This window comes from Mastigoproctus giganteus, chromosome 9 (assembly GCF_048544385.1).
Source record: "Mastigoproctus giganteus isolate SK-2022 chromosome 9, ASM4854438v1, whole genome shotgun sequence".
NCBI classification, from domain to species: domain Eukaryota; kingdom Metazoa; phylum Arthropoda; class Arachnida; order Uropygi; family Thelyphonidae; genus Mastigoproctus; species Mastigoproctus giganteus.
This window is the reverse complement of record NC_143583.1, coordinates 73,200,542-73,219,115: the sequence shown is the minus strand read 5'-3', so window position 1 is coordinate 73,219,115 and position 18,574 is coordinate 73,200,542. Positions and strand designations below refer to the sequence as shown.

The window sequence follows — 18,574 nt, the reverse complement described above, 5'->3', positions numbered from 1 at the left end:
CACAGGTCTATAATTACTTGTGTCAGCCTTTGATCCTCCTTTGTGAATTGGGGACACATTTGCACTTCTCCAGTCTATGGGTACCTCCCCTGAGTCCAAAGAAGCTCTCATAATTATGGCTAAGGGTTTGCTTACTTCCTTTGCTGCCTCTTTTTAATATAACTGGATAGATCCCATCCACCCCGGGTGCCTTTTTTATGTTTATCCTCAACAATTTCTCCTCCACTTTCCTCTCAGTTATTAAAAAATCATGTAGCTCACTACCATAGTTTACTTCACCTCTGGCATTCCCCTTGCTGAATAACTCCTCATGTGTGAATGTAGATGCAAAATACTCGTTTAGTTTGTTAGCCACCTGAGCAGGATCCTCAACTGTTCAACCATCAATATCCAGTGGACCAATCTGATTCATCCCTTTCCTTCTAGAGTTTACATAGGTAAAGAACTCTTTTCTGTTTTTCTTTGCATCCTTTACCAAGCATTTCTCATAATCTGCCTTTGCCTGTCTACTCTCCTTTGTGACTTGGTTATAGACCAGCTTATATCTATCATAGGCTTCCATGTCACCCATTAATTTATATGTAACCCATGCATTTTTCTTCTCTGCCATATGTCTCATTAGTTCATCTGACATAAATTTAGGCCTAAACCTTGAACAATATTTCTTAGTTGGTATTAAAAGCCTAGTAGCTTCCAAGATAAGTTCTTTGAATTCTTCCCATTTTGAATTTGCTGTTGGTAATATCATCAGTTGGTCCCACTGTATAGAATTTAAATGCTGTCTCAGACCATGGTAGTCGCCTTTACGAAAGCAAAAACCATTCCCTTTACTCCTGATGGTAGTTACCTCTTTGAGTAAATCCCACTTCAGCACACTGTGATCACTGCCACCTAGTGGTTCCTTTATCTGAAGATTCTTAATGCATGAAGAATCACTACTGATAATCAGATCAAGTGTATTACTCTGTCTAGTTGCCTCCCGAACTTGGATTTGATACCCTTATAATATACCCTTTGATACCTTTTATACCCTTGATACCGATATTAAGTAATACCTACAAAATCTCTATCTAAGTTAAACTTTAAACTAAGTATCGTAACAAGGAATATAAAGCTACTCTAGAAAATAAGTTAATATGCCAATTTAAGGTAATAAAACAGAAAAAAACTTCTCTATTCCAGGAGCAGTAAAAACTTTGCGTGCAATGTCAGGACAACTCGTGAAGGCATTCACAATATGAGATATAGCAAAAACAATGCCATTTCACCTACTTTGGTGATTTACTACAAACTAAAATGATGCTATGCACTAACTTGTTTGTTTAGACCTATAATAACATGTGCAACTAACACAAGAAGTACAGGTTCATAAATAAATCTTCTGTGTTCAGCTACAACAGATTTCCCATAATCACATATTAGCACAATAAAGACTGCAGATTATGGGAAATCTGCTATGTGTGAACACTTCTGGAAGGAGAACCACCAAATTTCTCCAGGTGATGCCATCAATCTTGATCATTTGCATAGGTATTGGAACTGGAAATGGCTTGAAGATTTGTTATTCAGAACATAATACTATCAACAGAGACAGGAGTAATCATTTATTCCCTCTTTGAAACTGTAATTCTTGGACAGGATGAACAGTTCTGTTTCACATGCCCCTGAGCCATTTCTGGTATAGTCCATGTTCCTACAGTAATATATGCTATGAGCCATCATCCTGCTGATGTTATTTAAGGATGTGTTGTGACAGTCAAGTTTTACTATTGATAAAGGAGGTGGTCGCTTTTGAAAGCTACATAAGTTTTACTGTTGATAAATGAGTTAGCTGCTCTTGAAGGCCATGGTTGTTTTATTGATGTTAATTTGCAATATTTCATATATTTTAATTTTATCTTCATTTTATCACTTTTAACTCTATAGTTGCCAATGAATTTTATTTTTACAAAAAAAAAAAATATATCCTGCCTTATTTTATTATTATTTTAATAAAGTTGCAGTCATATTTTTTATTATTTTTTGAAAACCTCAAATATTAGAGGTATTCGAACCTATAGTGCTTAGTACCATGCTTGGGTTGGAGGCTGAGAAGATGAAAGAAGATATTTCTTGACATTAGACTTGAACTTCTGTAGACTGTAATTTTCAGGAAAGACATTTGAAGACAGGTTGTTCCAGAAAATGGCAGTTGAATGAATAAACGAGGAAGATGAAAAGTTGGTTCTATAGTTTGAAGTTGGACAGTAAATGGATGTTGACTGGTGGCGGCACATGTTCGGACTGTTTTGAAAGAGAGAGTGGGAATTATAGAAGCCAATTCAGAAGAACAGTGCCAGTGGAAGTATCTGTAGAAAAGGCATGCAGCAAAACAGTATGTCTATGAGGCAGTGGGTGGAGAGACTGTTTTTTTTTTTTTTTATGTGAACCCCAAACACGAGAGGTATTAGAACCTATAGTACTTAGTACCATGCTTGGGTTGGAGGTTGAGAAGATGAAAGAAGATATTTTGTTGACATTGGACTTGAACTTCTGTAGATTGTAATTTTCAGAAAATACATATGAAGGAAGGTTGTTCCAGAAAAACGGCAGTTGAATGAATAAATGAGGAAGATGAAAAGTTGGTTCTGTGGGTTTGAAGTTGGACAGTAAATGGATGTTGGCTGGTGGCGACACGTGTTCGGACTGTTTTGAAAGAGAGAGCGAGAATTATAAAAGCCATTTCAGAAGAACAGTGCCCATGGAAGTATCTGTAGAAGAAGAAGTAGAAGAGAAAGCGAGTGGAGAGACTCTTTTAGAGATGAATCATTAATTAACCTAACTGCCGTCTTCTGAATGGAATCAAGAAGTCTGAGAGAGGTTTCGGGGGCACCACCCCAGATGTGGGAACAATATTCCATGGCAGGGCGGATTTGCGATTTATACAGAGTGAGCAGCTGTTTGGAAGAAAAGTAACACCGAGAGCGAAAGAGAAAACCAAGTTTTTTAGATGCAGAGGAAGCAATATTTGTAATGTGCTTGCGCCAGGAGAGATTAGAAGTCAGGGTAATCCCCAAAAGGGATATATCATTTTGCCTAGAAATCGGAGTGTCACTAAAGATAAGCATAGGAGCAGAAGAATCCATTTTGCGAGATATAAGACAAGACTGAGTTTTAGAATGGTTGAAATCAACTAAGTTGTCTTTGCCCCACATGAGAATTATCTGAAGATCGGCATTTAAGGAATCGGCAGCAGATTTTCGAGAACTTGAAGCTGATTGAGCAGGACAAGGTTTCTCAAAATGGAAAGTTGAATGCAATGTGCTATCATCGGCAAAACTATGGATAGGATTTCCAGTCAATGGAAGAAGGTCATTAATATACAAGAGGGAAAGAGTGGGGGAAAGAACTGAACTTTGGGGGACACCTGCATTAGTGGAGAAGTTAGAAGACAGAGAGCCATCTACCATGACCCTCAGTGAGCGATCAGAGAGAAAACTGGATAACCAATTACTAAAAACAGTTGGCAAACCATAAGATGGAAGCTTGTTTAGAAGACCTTTATGCCAAACACAATCAAAAGACTTTGAGATGTCAAGCGCAACTACTTGTGTTTCACCAAACCTTTCCATTGAATTAGTCCATAAATGGGTAACATAAGCCAGAATATCACCAGTGGATCGACACTGACGGAATCCATACTGGCAATCATTGATCAGACGGAAGGTTTCTAGGTAGTTTAAGAGTTGGCAGTTAATTGATTTCTCCATTACTTTAGAAAGACTAGAAGTAATTGCAATGGGACAATAATTGGATGGGAGGGATTTGTCACCCTTTTTAGGAATTGGCTGGATATGAGCAAATTTTCAAGCAGAAGGAAAAGCACCTTTGGAATAAGAAAGTGAAAAAAGGTGGCAAAGAATAGGAGTAAGTTCAGGAGCACCGGTTTTGAGAACAAGTGGAGAAATACCATCAGGATCTGGAGCTTTCTTAGCATCAAGATTCATCAAAATCCTTCTGATATACTTTTGACGGAAGACCACAGGAGGCATTGAATGGAGCATGTTGGGAATGGTGGGAGGTGTTTTACCAAGATCATTAATACATGAGCTGGAAGAAAAATGGGATGCTAGCAGGTCAGCTTTATCCTTGGCTGAAGTGACAACAGAACCATCTGGTTTGGACAGAGGTGGGAGCAGAGATGGGCAAAAGTTGCGGCCAATAGCTTTGGCAAGAGACCAGAATGCTCGGCTACCATTAGGGCAAGAAGCAAGTTTTCTACTCTTAGCCTGTTCAAACTCTAGTTTGGACTGATTAATAACTGCTTTATGATTGTTGCAAGCTTTGGTGTAGGCAGAAAATGAAACTGAAGAATTAGAAACAAGCCAATTACGATATGAAACATTCTTCTCTTGAACAGCCTTAGCACATTTATTGGAAAACGAAGGTTTAGATAAAGGACGAGATTTTAAAGTGGAGTGTGGGATAAAGGATTCCATTCCTGCAAGAATAATTTCACTGACACGATCTGAGCAAAAATTTACATCAGAAGTTTTGAAACAGTAATCCGACCAGGGAAAAGAAGAAAAGAAGTCTCGCAGGTCATCCCATTTTGAATTCTTGTAATTCCAAACAACACAAGGTTGGGAATAGCCATGAGATCAAGGTTCCATTGGAGAAGAGACAATCACCAAGTTGTGATCTGAAGTGCCTAAAGGACCTCTCACTTCAACAGTGTACTTAGAAGGATTTGTGAGAAAAAGATCAAGCGTATTGGCTATGTGATTAGGACTGTCCGGTATTCTTGTAATGTTGTATTCTTGTTAGAGATGAGTCATCAATTAACCTAACTGCCCTCATCTGAATGGAATCTAGAAGCCTGAAAGAGGTTTTGGGGGCACTGCCCCAGATGTGGGAACAATATTCCATGGTAGGGCAGATTTGAGATTTCCCATAATCACATATTAGCACAATAAAGATTGCAGATTATGGGAACCACAAATTTCTCCAGGCGATGCCATCATTTTTGATCAGGCTTGAAGATTTGTTATTCAGAACATAATACCATCAACAGAGACAGGAGTAATTATTCATTCCCTCTTTGAAACTGTAATTCTTGGATGGGATGAATGGTCTGATTGGCACACTCCCCAGCCATTTCTGGTCTCCATGCATGTGTGAAGGATAATGCTCATGCTCCTACAGTAATATATGCTGTGAGCCATCATCCTGCTGATGTTATTTAAGGATGTGTTGTGACAGTCAAGTTTTACTATTAGCATTAGCATTAGTAGAGGCATATGATGCAAGAAAGCAAACTTATGCAGCATCAGCCAAAAAAAAAAAAAAACCACTTCCATTTCACCCCTCCGTTCGTTCGAAATACTTGTCCGGCTAAGCCTTAAATTTAGTTAGGTTATCAGCTTCCACAACAAGGGATGGAAGTCTGTTCCACCAACCAACTACCCACTGGCTAAAGACAAATTTCCGCACATCTATCCTACATCTGTCTTTCCTCAATCTGAATTTATGCCCTCTCAGGTGATTATTCTGAGCAAGAGGAAGAATCCCATCGGCATTGAGCATGCTCAAACCATTCAAGGCTTTATACACCTCTATCAGATCACCTCGCCGGTGCCTAGTCTCCAGACACTGTAATTTGTAAAAATATAGCCTTTCTTTGAAGAGCAACCCTTTGTTCCATTGACTAATCTTGTTGCCCTTCTCTGTACTTGTTCCAACAGCTCTTCATCCTTCTTGAAATGAGATCTCCAGACCTGTATACAGTACTCAAGGTGTGGCCTGACCATTGCCTTATACAAGGGAATAATCACCTCCTTATCCCTGCTAGAAATATTCCTGTATATCATTGAAAAGACACCATGAGCTACTATTGCAGCCTGTCTGCACTGCTCAGAGAACTTCATATCTGCCTGCACAATTAACCCCAGGTCCTTTTCATTCTCTACCACTATCAGTGTAGCACCACAGAGTTGATACGTTGCTCTGGGGTTGCTGTTTCCCATATGTACATTTGTCACTGTTAAACTTCATTTGCCACCTCTGAGCCCATCTGCTCAACCTTTCCAGATCCTATTTCAGCAGCATAGTGTCAGTAGTGTCCTTAACAACCCTGCCAACCTTTATATCGTGTGCAAACTTGGACATTAAGCTTGATATACATTCATCAATATCATTTATAAATACAGAAAACAACAATGGACCCAACACTGAACCCTGAGTGACTCAACTAATAACATTAGTCCACGATGAGCAGTGTTCATTAATTACCACTCTTTGTCTTCTCCCCCACAACTCTCAGTTATTACAAGATTATCTAGCTTACTGCCAGAGTTGAATACACCTCTGCCATTCCTCTCGCTGAATAACTGCTCATGTCCGAATGTCGATGGAAAATATTCATTTAGTTTGTTAAGCTACCTGAGTAGGATCATAAACAGCTGAACCATCGATATCAAGTAGGCCAATCTGATTCATCCCCTTCCTTCTAGAGTTTACATAGGTAAAGAACTCTTTTCTGTTTTTCTTTGCATCCTTTGCCAAAGATTTCTTGTAATATGCCTTCACCTGCCTAACCTCCTTTGTTACTTGCTTACAGACCAGCTTATATCTATTGTAAGGACCTGTCCTTACAACTGTTATAAAAAAAAAAAAAATGAGGGTTATTGATATTGAAATATTATTAAGGAAAATTAATACAGACAACCAATTTGAAATATATATGGTCAAAAAAACTAATAACTGAAAGTGTGTAGGATAATTCAGATAAGTCAAGGTTTAATTGTGCTCGTTACGCCTATTATCTTTAAGTAGAGGAAGATTAACGTAGCAACGGGGGGGGGGAAGAGTTTCGAACACGCGATACAATAGGAAACACTGATGGAGCAGACCGTAGTTAATGAGCTCAGATCAGATTTAACATTTCGCCCTAAAGAACAATGAGCTGAAACAAAAATAAATAAGATAGAGATGGAGCTCAGTAATGGGGGTATTCATGATATTTAAGTGCACACTTTAAAATTTCACGGGGGCAATTAACGACAGGTGTATCAAGGCCAATACAGGGCGTAGCTGGGCAAACACAAAGACGATCTAGAAACTGCAAAATTACAGGAATTTCCAGTTGCCTTTCTAAAATATTCTAGGAATTGCTGGAAACAAGTAATCATCTCTAAAAAGGATGGAAGGCACGCCCACGGAAGAGATTGGAGACGAATGGGAATCACAGGGGAAGGGATGTATTGGTCAGCGATTGGTCTGAACGAAAAAGCGCAGGAAATTTTGAAATTCAGAGTGAGGAGAAGGATAAGTTTTTTGAGGTAGTCTTTCGAAGTGCGAAGAGGAAGACAGTCGTGTGAGGTAGTCTTTGGAAGTGCGTAGAGGAAGACAGTCATGGGGCAGAGTCGTTGCTGAGTTTGGGGAGATGGTTTAAGAATGGGAAGGAAATATTCTTTGTGAGAAATTTCGTAAGCCCAAAGTTGGGAAAAGGAATGTGTCCATGTGGAAGAAAGAATAGTCTGCATAGCCAATGTATACTACAGCAGTGTGAGAAGCCGATAAAATTTATAGCGAAGGAAGAAGAGTGCCCAAGGATGAGCAACTGCCCGCCTCCTAGTCTACGCCGTTATGCTGATGGTTATGGCAGCCCTGAATAGGAAAATCACTTGGAAACTGAGTAAGTGATAGTTCAGTAAGAAACAAAACTTAAGTTTATAAAGGAAGGACTCTAGAAGAAATACCTAATCTATAAGAGAAAATTAAATGTAATTGTAACCATGCCCACAGAACTGTAGTGAAATTAAGTGTAGGTTTTTAAGATAAAGATTTATAAATGGGTAGAAAGGATATTTTGAGATAATAGTTGATTTTGAGGGAATGACAAAGTAGGTAACAAAGGATTGTAGTTGATTATGAAATTATAGCGAATTTGGATTTATAGAGAGTATAACACAGAGTGATAGTAACTGTTTTAAATGGATAAAACGCTGATAGAGTGCCCTGCTAGTTAAAGGATTATAGGATTAGATACGGGAAAACGGTTAATTACTATTGTTGATTATGAATGATGAACAGGTCTGTCTGTAGTTGAGGAAAGGATTTGCTAACTGAGATATATTTATATATATGTATGTATACGTGGTGATTTTGGAAAGGGATATAAATATGTATATATATATAGCTACTTAAAATTGTTTATTGCCATGCTGGAAGCCACTTGTAAACCTACTAGGACAGTTGATTGGTCGGAAAACTCATGTAAGGATCATAAGATGTAATGACTCTTAGATCCGTTAGAACCCAAGGATGAGACCCACGAAGAATATAATGATATATATATATGTATGAAAACTCTGTAGTTTGAATTACAAAGATATACACAGATAAAGCCTAACGGCCTAACAAAGCTACACATATTAAAGTTCACAGTCAATCGTAGCTATTGATTGGAAATGTATATATATTGTCAATAAATATTATTATGTTTTGGTACTTAAGAGTCTGTCAGTCATTTTGAACTTCAGCCAATCCAGAGGAAAAAAAAAATATTGAGACCCCCTTAGAGTCTAGAATCTTCTGGGAGACAAACAAGTCAGGTGTAAAGTGGGAGGGGACTAAACGGGGGGCACAGTAGAGTACAGGGAATAATTAAATAAGCCCTTATAGCATTGTGGAACAGGTTGAAATAAAAAGAGGATATTTATAAAGGAAATAAAATAAATTAATTAAAAACAATAAACATAAAGAAACCCCCCCCCACACTATCATAGCCTTCTGTGTCACATGTTAATTTATATGTATCCTACGCATTTTTCTTCTCTGCCATATATCTCATTAGTTCATCTGACATCCATTTAGGCCTAAACTTTGAACAATATTTCTTAGTTGGTATGTAAAGCCTATGAGCTTCCAAGATAAGTTTTTTGAATGCTTCCCATTTTGAATTTAATTTGCTGTTGGTAACATCATCAGTTGGTCCCACTGTATAGAATTTAAATACTGTCTCAGACCATCGTAGTTGCCTTTACCAAAGCAAAAACCCTTCCCTTTACCCCTGATGGTAGTTACCTCTTTGAGTAAATCCCACTTCAGCACACTGTGATCACTGCCACCTAGTGGTTCCTTTATCTGCAGATTCTTAATGCATGAACAATCACTACTGATAATCAGATCAAGAGTATTACTCCCTCTAGTTGCCTCCCGAACATGCTGATGTAGAAAACAATCATCCAATAAATCCACAAAACCTTACTAGTGTGTGAGTGACCAACCCACAAATTCCAGTCAATATCTGGGAAATTAAAATCCCCCATTATAAGACTCTCTCTGATTTACTGGCCCACTCTATTTTCCTGTACAGTTTCTTATTATACTCATCAGAGTCATTAGGCCTATAGCACACTCCTACTCTCAATTTTGATCTCCCAATGCTTATGTCACACCAAACTGACTCAACACTGCACTGTCCAGCGATGTCGACTGGCTTCACTTCCTTGGATTTTATGTGTTTCTTAACTAATAACATAACCCCTCCTCCCTTCGCATCCTGTCTATCTTATCTGTACACATTGTACTCCCCAAATTCCAGTTCTGCATTTCTTATATCTGTGTGACACCACATCTCTGATATCCCAACAATATCTGCCTTTGATGTTTTGAGGAATACCTCAAATTCATCAAATTTATTTACCAAACTCCTAGCTTTGGTGTACACGCAATTATACATGCACCTGTTCCTATTCTTAGCTACCCTAACACTACCCATGTGTTTGCTTGTACCACAATGACTCCCAACTGTCTCTGAAATATCCTGCATCTTGTTTTCCAGGCTGCTGCTCATTCCAATAGAAGCAGTGCAAGAATCACTTTCATCTCTGCCAGTGGCTACTGTTAATCTATTAGTCCTTGTATCCTCCCCAAGCTAGTAGTTTTCCGACCCACCTAACACTGCCTCGATAGCATCAGCAAATATTCTTGCAACCTTTCTATTTAAGTGTATCCTATCCCTGTAGAAGCAGTCTCTCCTGTTAACAAGTACAGACCAGGCTGAAAAAATTCTACCCCTGATAAAGGAGGCAGTCGCTTTTGAAAGCTACTTAAGTTTTACTGTTGATAAACGAGTTACCTGCTCTTGAAAGCTATGATTGTTTTATTGATGTTAATTTGCAATATTACGTATATTTTTAATTTAATTTTATCACTTTTAACTCTACAGTTGCCAATATATTTTACTTTTACAAAGAAAAAATTTATCCTGTCTTATTTTATTATTATTTTAATAAAGTTGCAGTCATATATGGTTGGTGCATTCCATTACAGTTGTTATGAATCAGAACTTTCCAAACCCCAGAGGCCTATTTTAAGAAAGAGTAATTGTACAGGTAATTGTACAGTCCAACACAAAGTTCTCTGAGCAGTGCAGACACATTGCAAGGGCAGCTCATTGAGCTCTGGTAATGATATAAATTTTTCCAAAAGGGACAAGGAGGTGATTATCCCATTATGTAAGGAAATAGTTAGGCTGCATTTTAATTACTGCATGCAAGTCTTGAAGCCTCATTATAGGAAGAGCATAGATCTGTTGGAAAGGGTGCAAAGAATAACAACAAGATTAGTCAGGGGGTACAAAAAGACTACTCTTACCAAGAAAGACTTCAGTTCTGCAAACTAGGCACCTGCAGGGAGACCCGATTGAAGTGTTTAAGGCTTTAAATGAATTGATTACTCAATTCATTAAAAGTTGATGGCACCCTTACTCTTTCTCAGATGGTGCACATGATAAACATAAATTTAAATTGGAGGATGGTTGTAAGATAGATGTGTGAAAATTTGCTTTTCATCATGGAGTAATTGACTGTTGGAACAAATGTCCATCTAGTATTGTGGGAGTAGATAGTTTAAATAAATAAATTGAAGGGAGGAATATATAAATTATTGGAGTGAATGAAGAGATGATTTGGGTAAATTATTTTTGGCTGATGTATTTGCTTCCTTGAATTTGCTTCCTTGAATCATTTGCCACTACTATTATTTCAATTATTACACAACTCCTTATTATTACCTTACATTGAATACACCAATTACTGTTTTGACAGAGTGTGCTTAGTACTAGCATTAATAGTGAAAAATAATGCAAGGAAGAACGCTTATATAGCATCAACATAAAAACAAAAAAAAAAATTTCATTTGACTATCCCTTTTAATAAATTGTCTAATCTATAAATTAGACAATTTATTAAAATTTTTTAAATTTAATTGAATTTCCCACTTCTTCAAGACCTGAAGGAAGTGCTGGCTGGCTGAAAGCAAACTTCCGCACATACATCATGCAACTACCTTACATGATATATACGTTCAAATAGTGGTCAAAGACTTCTGTTCTCTGACCAAACCTATTTGTCATAATTTCTGTGCAACCAAAGTTCCACTTCTGATGCATCTTGATGGTTCTTTGCATACATGGTAAATCAGAATGTCTTATAATAGGAGATTTTAACTTCCCTGATACTGACTGGAACTTGTGGATTGGTCACTCGCACACTAGCAAAACTTTTGTGGATTTATTAGATGATTGTTTTCTACAGCAGCATGGTTGAGAGGCAACCAGAGATGGTAATACTCTTCATCTGATTATCAGTAGTGATCGCAGTGTGGGATTTATTTAAAGATGTGGGATTTATCTACAGATGTGGGATTTATTTAGAGATGTAACTACCAGCAATGGTAAAGGGAAGGATTTTTGCTTTCGTAGACTTGACAACAGTGGTCTCAAACAGTTTTTAAATTTTATACAGTGCAACCAAATGATGATGTTACCAACAGCAAAATCTAAATGGGAAGCATTCAAGGAATTAATCTTGGAAGCTACTAGGCTTTTCATACCAACTAAGAAATACTATTCAAGGTTTAGGCCTAAATGGATGAACTAATGAGACTTGTGGCAGAAAAGAAAAATGCATGGGATGTATATAAATTGTCAGGTGACACAGAAGCCTATGGTAGATATAAGTTAGTCTGTAATCAAGTCACAAAGGACATTAGGAGAGTGACTGTAGATTATGAGAAATCTTTGACAAAGGATGCAAAGAAAAACAGCAAAGACTTTTTTACTTATATAAATTCTAGAAGGAAGGGGATGAATCAGGTTGGTCCACTTGATATCAATAGTTCGACCATTGATGATCCTGCTCAGACAGCTGACAAAATGAATGAGCATTTTGCATCTAAATTCACACATGACGAATTCTGTAAGGAAGTGGAGGACAGAAGCTTATTAAACTCTAAGAGGGAGCGTAATGATTTTGAGAGCAAAGTGGAGGAGAAGTTGTTAAAGTTAAACATAAGAAAGGCACCTAGGGCAGATGGGATCTATTAACACATGACACAGAAGCCTATGATAGATACAAGTTGATATGCAACCAAGTTACAAAGGAGGTTAGGCAGGCGAAGGCAGATTACGAGAAATCCTTGGCAAGGGATGCAAAGAAAAACAGCAAAGAGTTCTTTACTTATGTAAACTCTAGAAGGAAGGGGATGAATCAGATTGGTCCACTTGATATTGATGGGTCAAGTGTTGATGATCCTGCTCAGGTAGCTAACAAACTAAATGAATATTTTGCATCGACATTCACACATGAGGAGTTATTCAGCGAGGGGAATGCCAGAGGTGTATTCAACTCTAGCAGTAAGCTACAGAATCTTGAAATAACTGGGAGTAAAGTGGAGGAGAAACTGTTGAAGATAAATACAAGAAAGGCACCCGGGGTGGATGGGATCTATCCAGTTATATTAAAGGAGGCAGCAAAGGAAGTAAGCAAACCCTTAGTCATAATTATGAGAGCATCCTAGGACTCAGAGGAGGTCCTCACAGACTGGAGATGTGCAAATGTATCCCCAATTCACAACGGGGATCAAAAGGTGACAAGAATAATTACTTAACTGTTAGTTTAACTTCTGTTAAACTAACAGTTATGTAATTCGGGGAAAATAATGTAGTCACTGGTTAAAGAAGCATTGCAGGATCATCTAGACATGATTGCAGTAATAATTCAGACACAGCATGGGTTTGTTAAGGGGAAGTCGTGTCTGAACAATTTGATTGGATATTATCATATGGTCATAAAGTAATTGGATGCAAAAAATAATTTTGATATCATATACTTGGATTTCAGGAAAAGATTTTGATGCTGTTTCTGTTTGTTTGTTTGTTTGTTATTTGGTTTTTAAGAGCATTAGCAACTAAGGCCATATTGCTCCGGGATATGCGGTGGTCATTCCCTGACCTTTCCGCATCCTCCATATTTGGTGGTGACAGGCTCGAACCCCGGTCTAATCAAGAAGCGTATGCTATGCACTGCTGCTCCTTCCCACCTGGCTATGGATGCACCTGATGCTGTTGCACATGGAACACTATTCTATAAATTGGAGTGGCATTTTGACCGGCAAGTTTCTACAATGGATAAAAGGGTGGTTGAGTGGGAGAAGACAGAGAGTGGTAATCAATGAACACTGCTCTTTGTGGTCTAATGTTATTACTGGATTCCCCCAAGGTTCAGTGTTGGGCTTATTGTTGTTTTGTATATTTATGAATAATATTGATGAATGTATATCAGGCTTAACGTCGAAGTTTGCAGATGATAAAAAGGTTGGTAGGGTTGTTAATGACAGTAATGACAATATGCTACTCCAACAGGATCCAGAAAAATTGGGCAAATGGGCTGAGAAGTGGCAACTGAAGTTTGACATTGACAAATGCAAAAGATCAGGGGGAAACTGTACAGTCAGAATTGAAGTTTTCTGAGCATTGCAGACAGGCTGCCAGAGCAGTTCATGGGGTATTCTCAATGCTATACAGGAATGTTACTAGTAGGGAAAAGGAGGTGATTATCCCTTTGTATAAAGCAATGGTCAGGCCACACCTTGAGTACTCTTTGCAGGTTGGAGGCCTCATTTTAGGAAGTATGTAGAGTTGCTAGAACAAATACAGAGAAGAGAAACAAGATTGGTGAGGGGAACAAAGGGGTTCTCTTACCAAGAAAGGCTTAAGTTCTGGAAATTGCAGTGTCTGGAGACTAGGCACCTGCAAGGTGATCTGATTGATGTGTATAAGGCTTGAATGGGTTGAGCAAGCTTAATGCTGATGGGATTCTTCCTCTTTCTCAGATTACGATCCTGAGAGGGCATAAATTCAAATTGAGGAGGGACAGTTATAGAATAGATGTGGGGAAATTTACCTTTAGCCAGTGGGTAGCTGATTGCTGGAATAAACTTCCATCATCTGTTATTCCATCTGTGTTGATAACTTAAGCAAATTCAAGGAAGAACTATACAAACTTTTGGAGCGAATGGATATGTGAAATGGGATTTTTTTTTTTTTTTTTGGCTGGTGCTGTATAAGTATAAGCTTGCTTTCTTGCATCATACTAATGCTAATGCATGCATAAAGCTAACATATTAGTATTATACTTCACCTCTATCTCTTTGTATCAAATGATTGTTCAGCATCTGTTGTTCGGGATTCTGAAAATCTTGATAAGTCTCCAGATCCCAATGGCATTTCTCTACCTGTTCTCCAAACCTGCGATCCAGATTGAAATTCTATAATGTGTAACCTTTTTAAGCTTTCTTGTTCTGTTTGTGTTCTTTCTTCTGCTTGGAAATTTTCTCATATACAGCCAATTCCTAAAAAAGATGACAAATCCTTCCTTTCCACTTATTGCAATCTCACTTAACTCAATTCTTTCCAAAAGTAAAGGAAAAAGTCATCAGATTGAGTTCTTAAAACACCTTGAAACATTCCATTTGATCTATGATTGCCAGTATTGATTCTCAGTTTCAAACCACTGTTGGTATCTTGGCTTCTATTTTGATTCTTCAGAAGACTTTGGCATAAAGGTCTTCTAAAGAATCTTCCATCTTATATTTTATCTTCTATTTTTTTTTTTTTGCAATTGAGAAGCCAAGAGAATTCTATCCAACCACTCATTGCTAATTATGATAGATGGTCCTTTGTCTTCTAACTTCTTAACTATTATTATTATAATTAGTCATATGGTGCAAGGAATTCTGAGGCTTTTGCTACACCAGCCAAAAAAATAATTGGGTAACCCCTCAGAGATGAAAAAAAAGTTCCCGAGTAACCCTGAGAGAGAGAGAGAGAGAGAGAGAGAGAGAAATATAAGGGAATCACAAAGGAAGAGAAGAATGATGATATCCAGTTCAGGACCCTGGGTGTGCCAAGCCCATACTCACCAGATGTGAGCCCCTGGGTCTTCATCCAATGACTAGAAATCCTATCCACAGTTTGGCTGATGATAGCATACTCATTTCTACATTCCAGTTTGAGAGACTCTGCTCCACACAATTTCATTTTCTTGAATATCCACCATTAATTCTATAAATGCTGCTCTTCAGGTAAACTTTTAATGGGGAAAAGAAAAATTAGTTAACTTCAGTCTTCTACAATACAGTCCTCATCTTATTTATCACAAAAAAAGTCTCCTATCCCTTTGTTCATCTTGACAGCATTAATTTTAGACAAGGCCACATATCTTTATTAGAGACCATCCTGGTTTCTAATTGCTCTTAGCATAAGACATCATAAATATCTTTCTCTGTACTCAAATTGGATTTTCTTTTACACTCTTGATGTTACTTTTCTTCTAAACAGCTACTGGCTCTGTGAAAAGCTCAAATCTGATCTACTATGGAATATTTTTCTCACATCTCTGGTGGTGCCCCTAAAAACTCTCTTAAGCTCCTAGATTATTCAAAAGGTGATGACAATCAGGTTAATTAATGAACAGTATCTTACAATCGCTCTCTCTCTCTGCTATAAATCACACAGATGTTTGCTTTCTGCTGCATACTTTACTACACATATATCAATGAGTACTATTCTGAATTGGCGTCCATAATTTCAAACCAGCCTGATCACATGCCTTAAACTAATCAAGATTCATTCACTATTCAGTTTCAAACTCAGAACTAACTTTTTCTTCTTCTTCTTCATTTATCCTTTTTACTTCTCTTTGGAACAACCATCTTTCACATTATTTCCTGAAAATTACAAGCTACAGAAATTCAAATAGAATGTCAAGTACCTTCTGTTTTCTCACCATTTAATCCATACATATCAATAAATTACTACAATTTTAAAGGTAACCCCAAACCTGAAAGGTTTAGATACCTTACATGTTTATAAGCTTCCAATTTATGTCAATCAAATTATATGTTGTTTCTACAGTTCTCCCTGGTAGCTTAGTCAGCATGACAATCATGCTGACCTCTTCATGTTTGGAGAGGTCTGGGTTCAATTGGCACTTCAGTTCCTCTTCAACTTCATCTAGCTTCAATTCCTCTTCAACTTCATTTGAGTTCAATTCACCTTCAACTTCATCTAGCTTCAATTCCTCTTCAACTGAGGCTGCAGTTAGCCATCTCAGGTGAAGGGAATAGGATTCCCTCTTCATCCTGAATTATTTGGGGTTTTCCCACCCACACAACCTGCAAACTAGCCAATGAACACATCGGCTAGGAATACACAGACAAACAATACACGCAGAGACACACAGACAAATAATATATAAATATACAAATCAGATATGGGTGGCCAATTCTGGAACTATTAAACCAATAATTTGAATTTGTTGTTCCCACAAGCATAACTGAAGATATATGCAACTGTACAGGTTTATCAACTTTAAAAATATACCTGTGTAAGCTACTCTAATATTGCTATCTGAACAATTATTACAAGTGAAAACTGTTGGTTGTAAATGGTGCACAAAAAAAAAGACAAACAGCTTTAGTGTGTCTAATGTAGCATATTATTTATAATTTTTTCTTGCAGCTTAATTGGGCCTAAACTATTTAAAGATTTCACAGATTATTAAAATCTGAAATATCCAGATAAATGTTATCCATATAAATACTTAAAACAATTTATAATTCTCTTCTGATTACATACTTGGCATTTACAAGAGAGACATGGGTCATTAGCACTAAAGAATGTTGCACCTTGTGGCCATACTTCTTTCTCAAACTGACATTCTTTGCATACTGGGCAACACTCTCCAGGAGCAGGATGTAAGCAGTCTGGAACTGGACAAGAATGCTTGGAACATTCTACACTGCTATTCTGTTTTTAATATATAAACAAATTGGATTAATTAATTAATTACTATTACACAACAGTCACATGCAAAATTTATTCATTCAATATTCTATAGGAATATTACAGTAATAATTGGTTTGTTTGTTATTTGGTTTTTAGGAGCATTAGCAACTAAGGCCATATTGCTCCGGGATATGCGGTGGTCATTCTCTGACCTTTCCGCATCCTCCGTATTTGGTGGTGACAGGCTCGAACCCCGGTCTAATCAAGAAGCGTGTGCTACGCACTGTTGCTCCTTCCCACCTGGCTACGGAGGCGCCTAGTAAGTAATAATTGGATTAAAAATTGTAATATGGAAAATGGAATATAATCAAAAGCTAAACAAATGTAAAAAAAAAAATTGCTTTAACCAAAACAAAGTGAAATAATAGGTTACAAATATAGAATGTAAATTCTGAATTAATCAATGCTAATCATTATTAAATATTTTAATCAATGATTATTGTTAATTTAGGAAGGTTAAAATAGCCACTGAATATTTGAAAAATGCTCAGTATTAATTAAATATATATTTATGTTCTGAACTATTAATACTAGGAGGTCAAAAACTGTCAGCTTGTTTGTGGCCTTCAGGTTCTCTTTGTGCAGTCCATAGCATGTTTATTCAATAACCCAACTGGTTAAAACACTGCATGTATTAAATTCTGATAAACCAAACATGCAAAAACATTGAATAACACATAACAAAAGGGAAAGTTCATAGTATCTGGCATATTTGTATTTGTAATCCTTAACATATTTGTAATCCTTAACAAACTGATGACTGATTAGAATGAAGGGTTTGTTTACAATGTTAATGATGATGGAAGAGAGAATTTTATAGCTACTTAATGCTTTTGACGCCCAAATAAAGTAACCATAAAACTGATATCATGAGATCAATACCAAATGTCGCAATCGTGTCTATTTTTTTTTTTTTTAACTCTGCTTGTCATGTGTCCCACAATGCAAAGAGAAATCAAATGCAGCCTGCTATTTCCAATTCCCAATTTATATTATAGGATTTCAATTATAAATAAACTGTATATGGAAGTTGCATATTATATAACAACCATATATAGCTATATTTTAGTTATTAATGAACTCTACACAGTTTTTTTTTTTTTCCATTAAATATAGTGCTATCTTATAGTAACTTATAGAATGAAATTTAATAAAGACCTACACTAAAGGCTACTGTGTTCATTGTGCTTCTTCTTTTTTGAGTGCTGTTGTCAGTTACTATATATTATTTGTATCATATCAATACAATTGTAGATATATGGCCATGGGAATCTGTCTTAGTCTCCCATTTCCTGATGGGAATCAAACTTAGTGATATATGCCTTTCCTGGTCAAATGGCAACTACTATATATTAGTAGTTGCCACATACTATATCAGTCTATATATTATATATCATA

The 18,574-nt window shown here is 37.1% G+C and overlaps 1 protein-coding gene across 4 annotated transcripts in view; it reads right to left on the bottom strand.

Moving 5' to 3' along the window:
• Positions 1 to 18,574, bottom strand: part of LOC150080448 (kielin/chordin-like protein) — a 1,054,752-nt gene that overhangs the window by 232,375 nt on the left and 803,803 nt on the right. For all 4 annotated transcript variants that reach the window (XR_016547392.1, XM_090381408.1, XM_090381409.1 and 1 more), the window contains one exon: positions 16,967 to 17,137. Coding sequence is in view for 3 of the 4 variants with exons in the window: in XM_090381408.1 (XP_090237534.1) it covers positions 16,967 to 17,137 (171 nt within the window). In the remaining variant the exon portion in view is untranslated. The remainder of the gene's footprint in view (positions 1 to 16,966; positions 17,138 to 18,574) is intronic.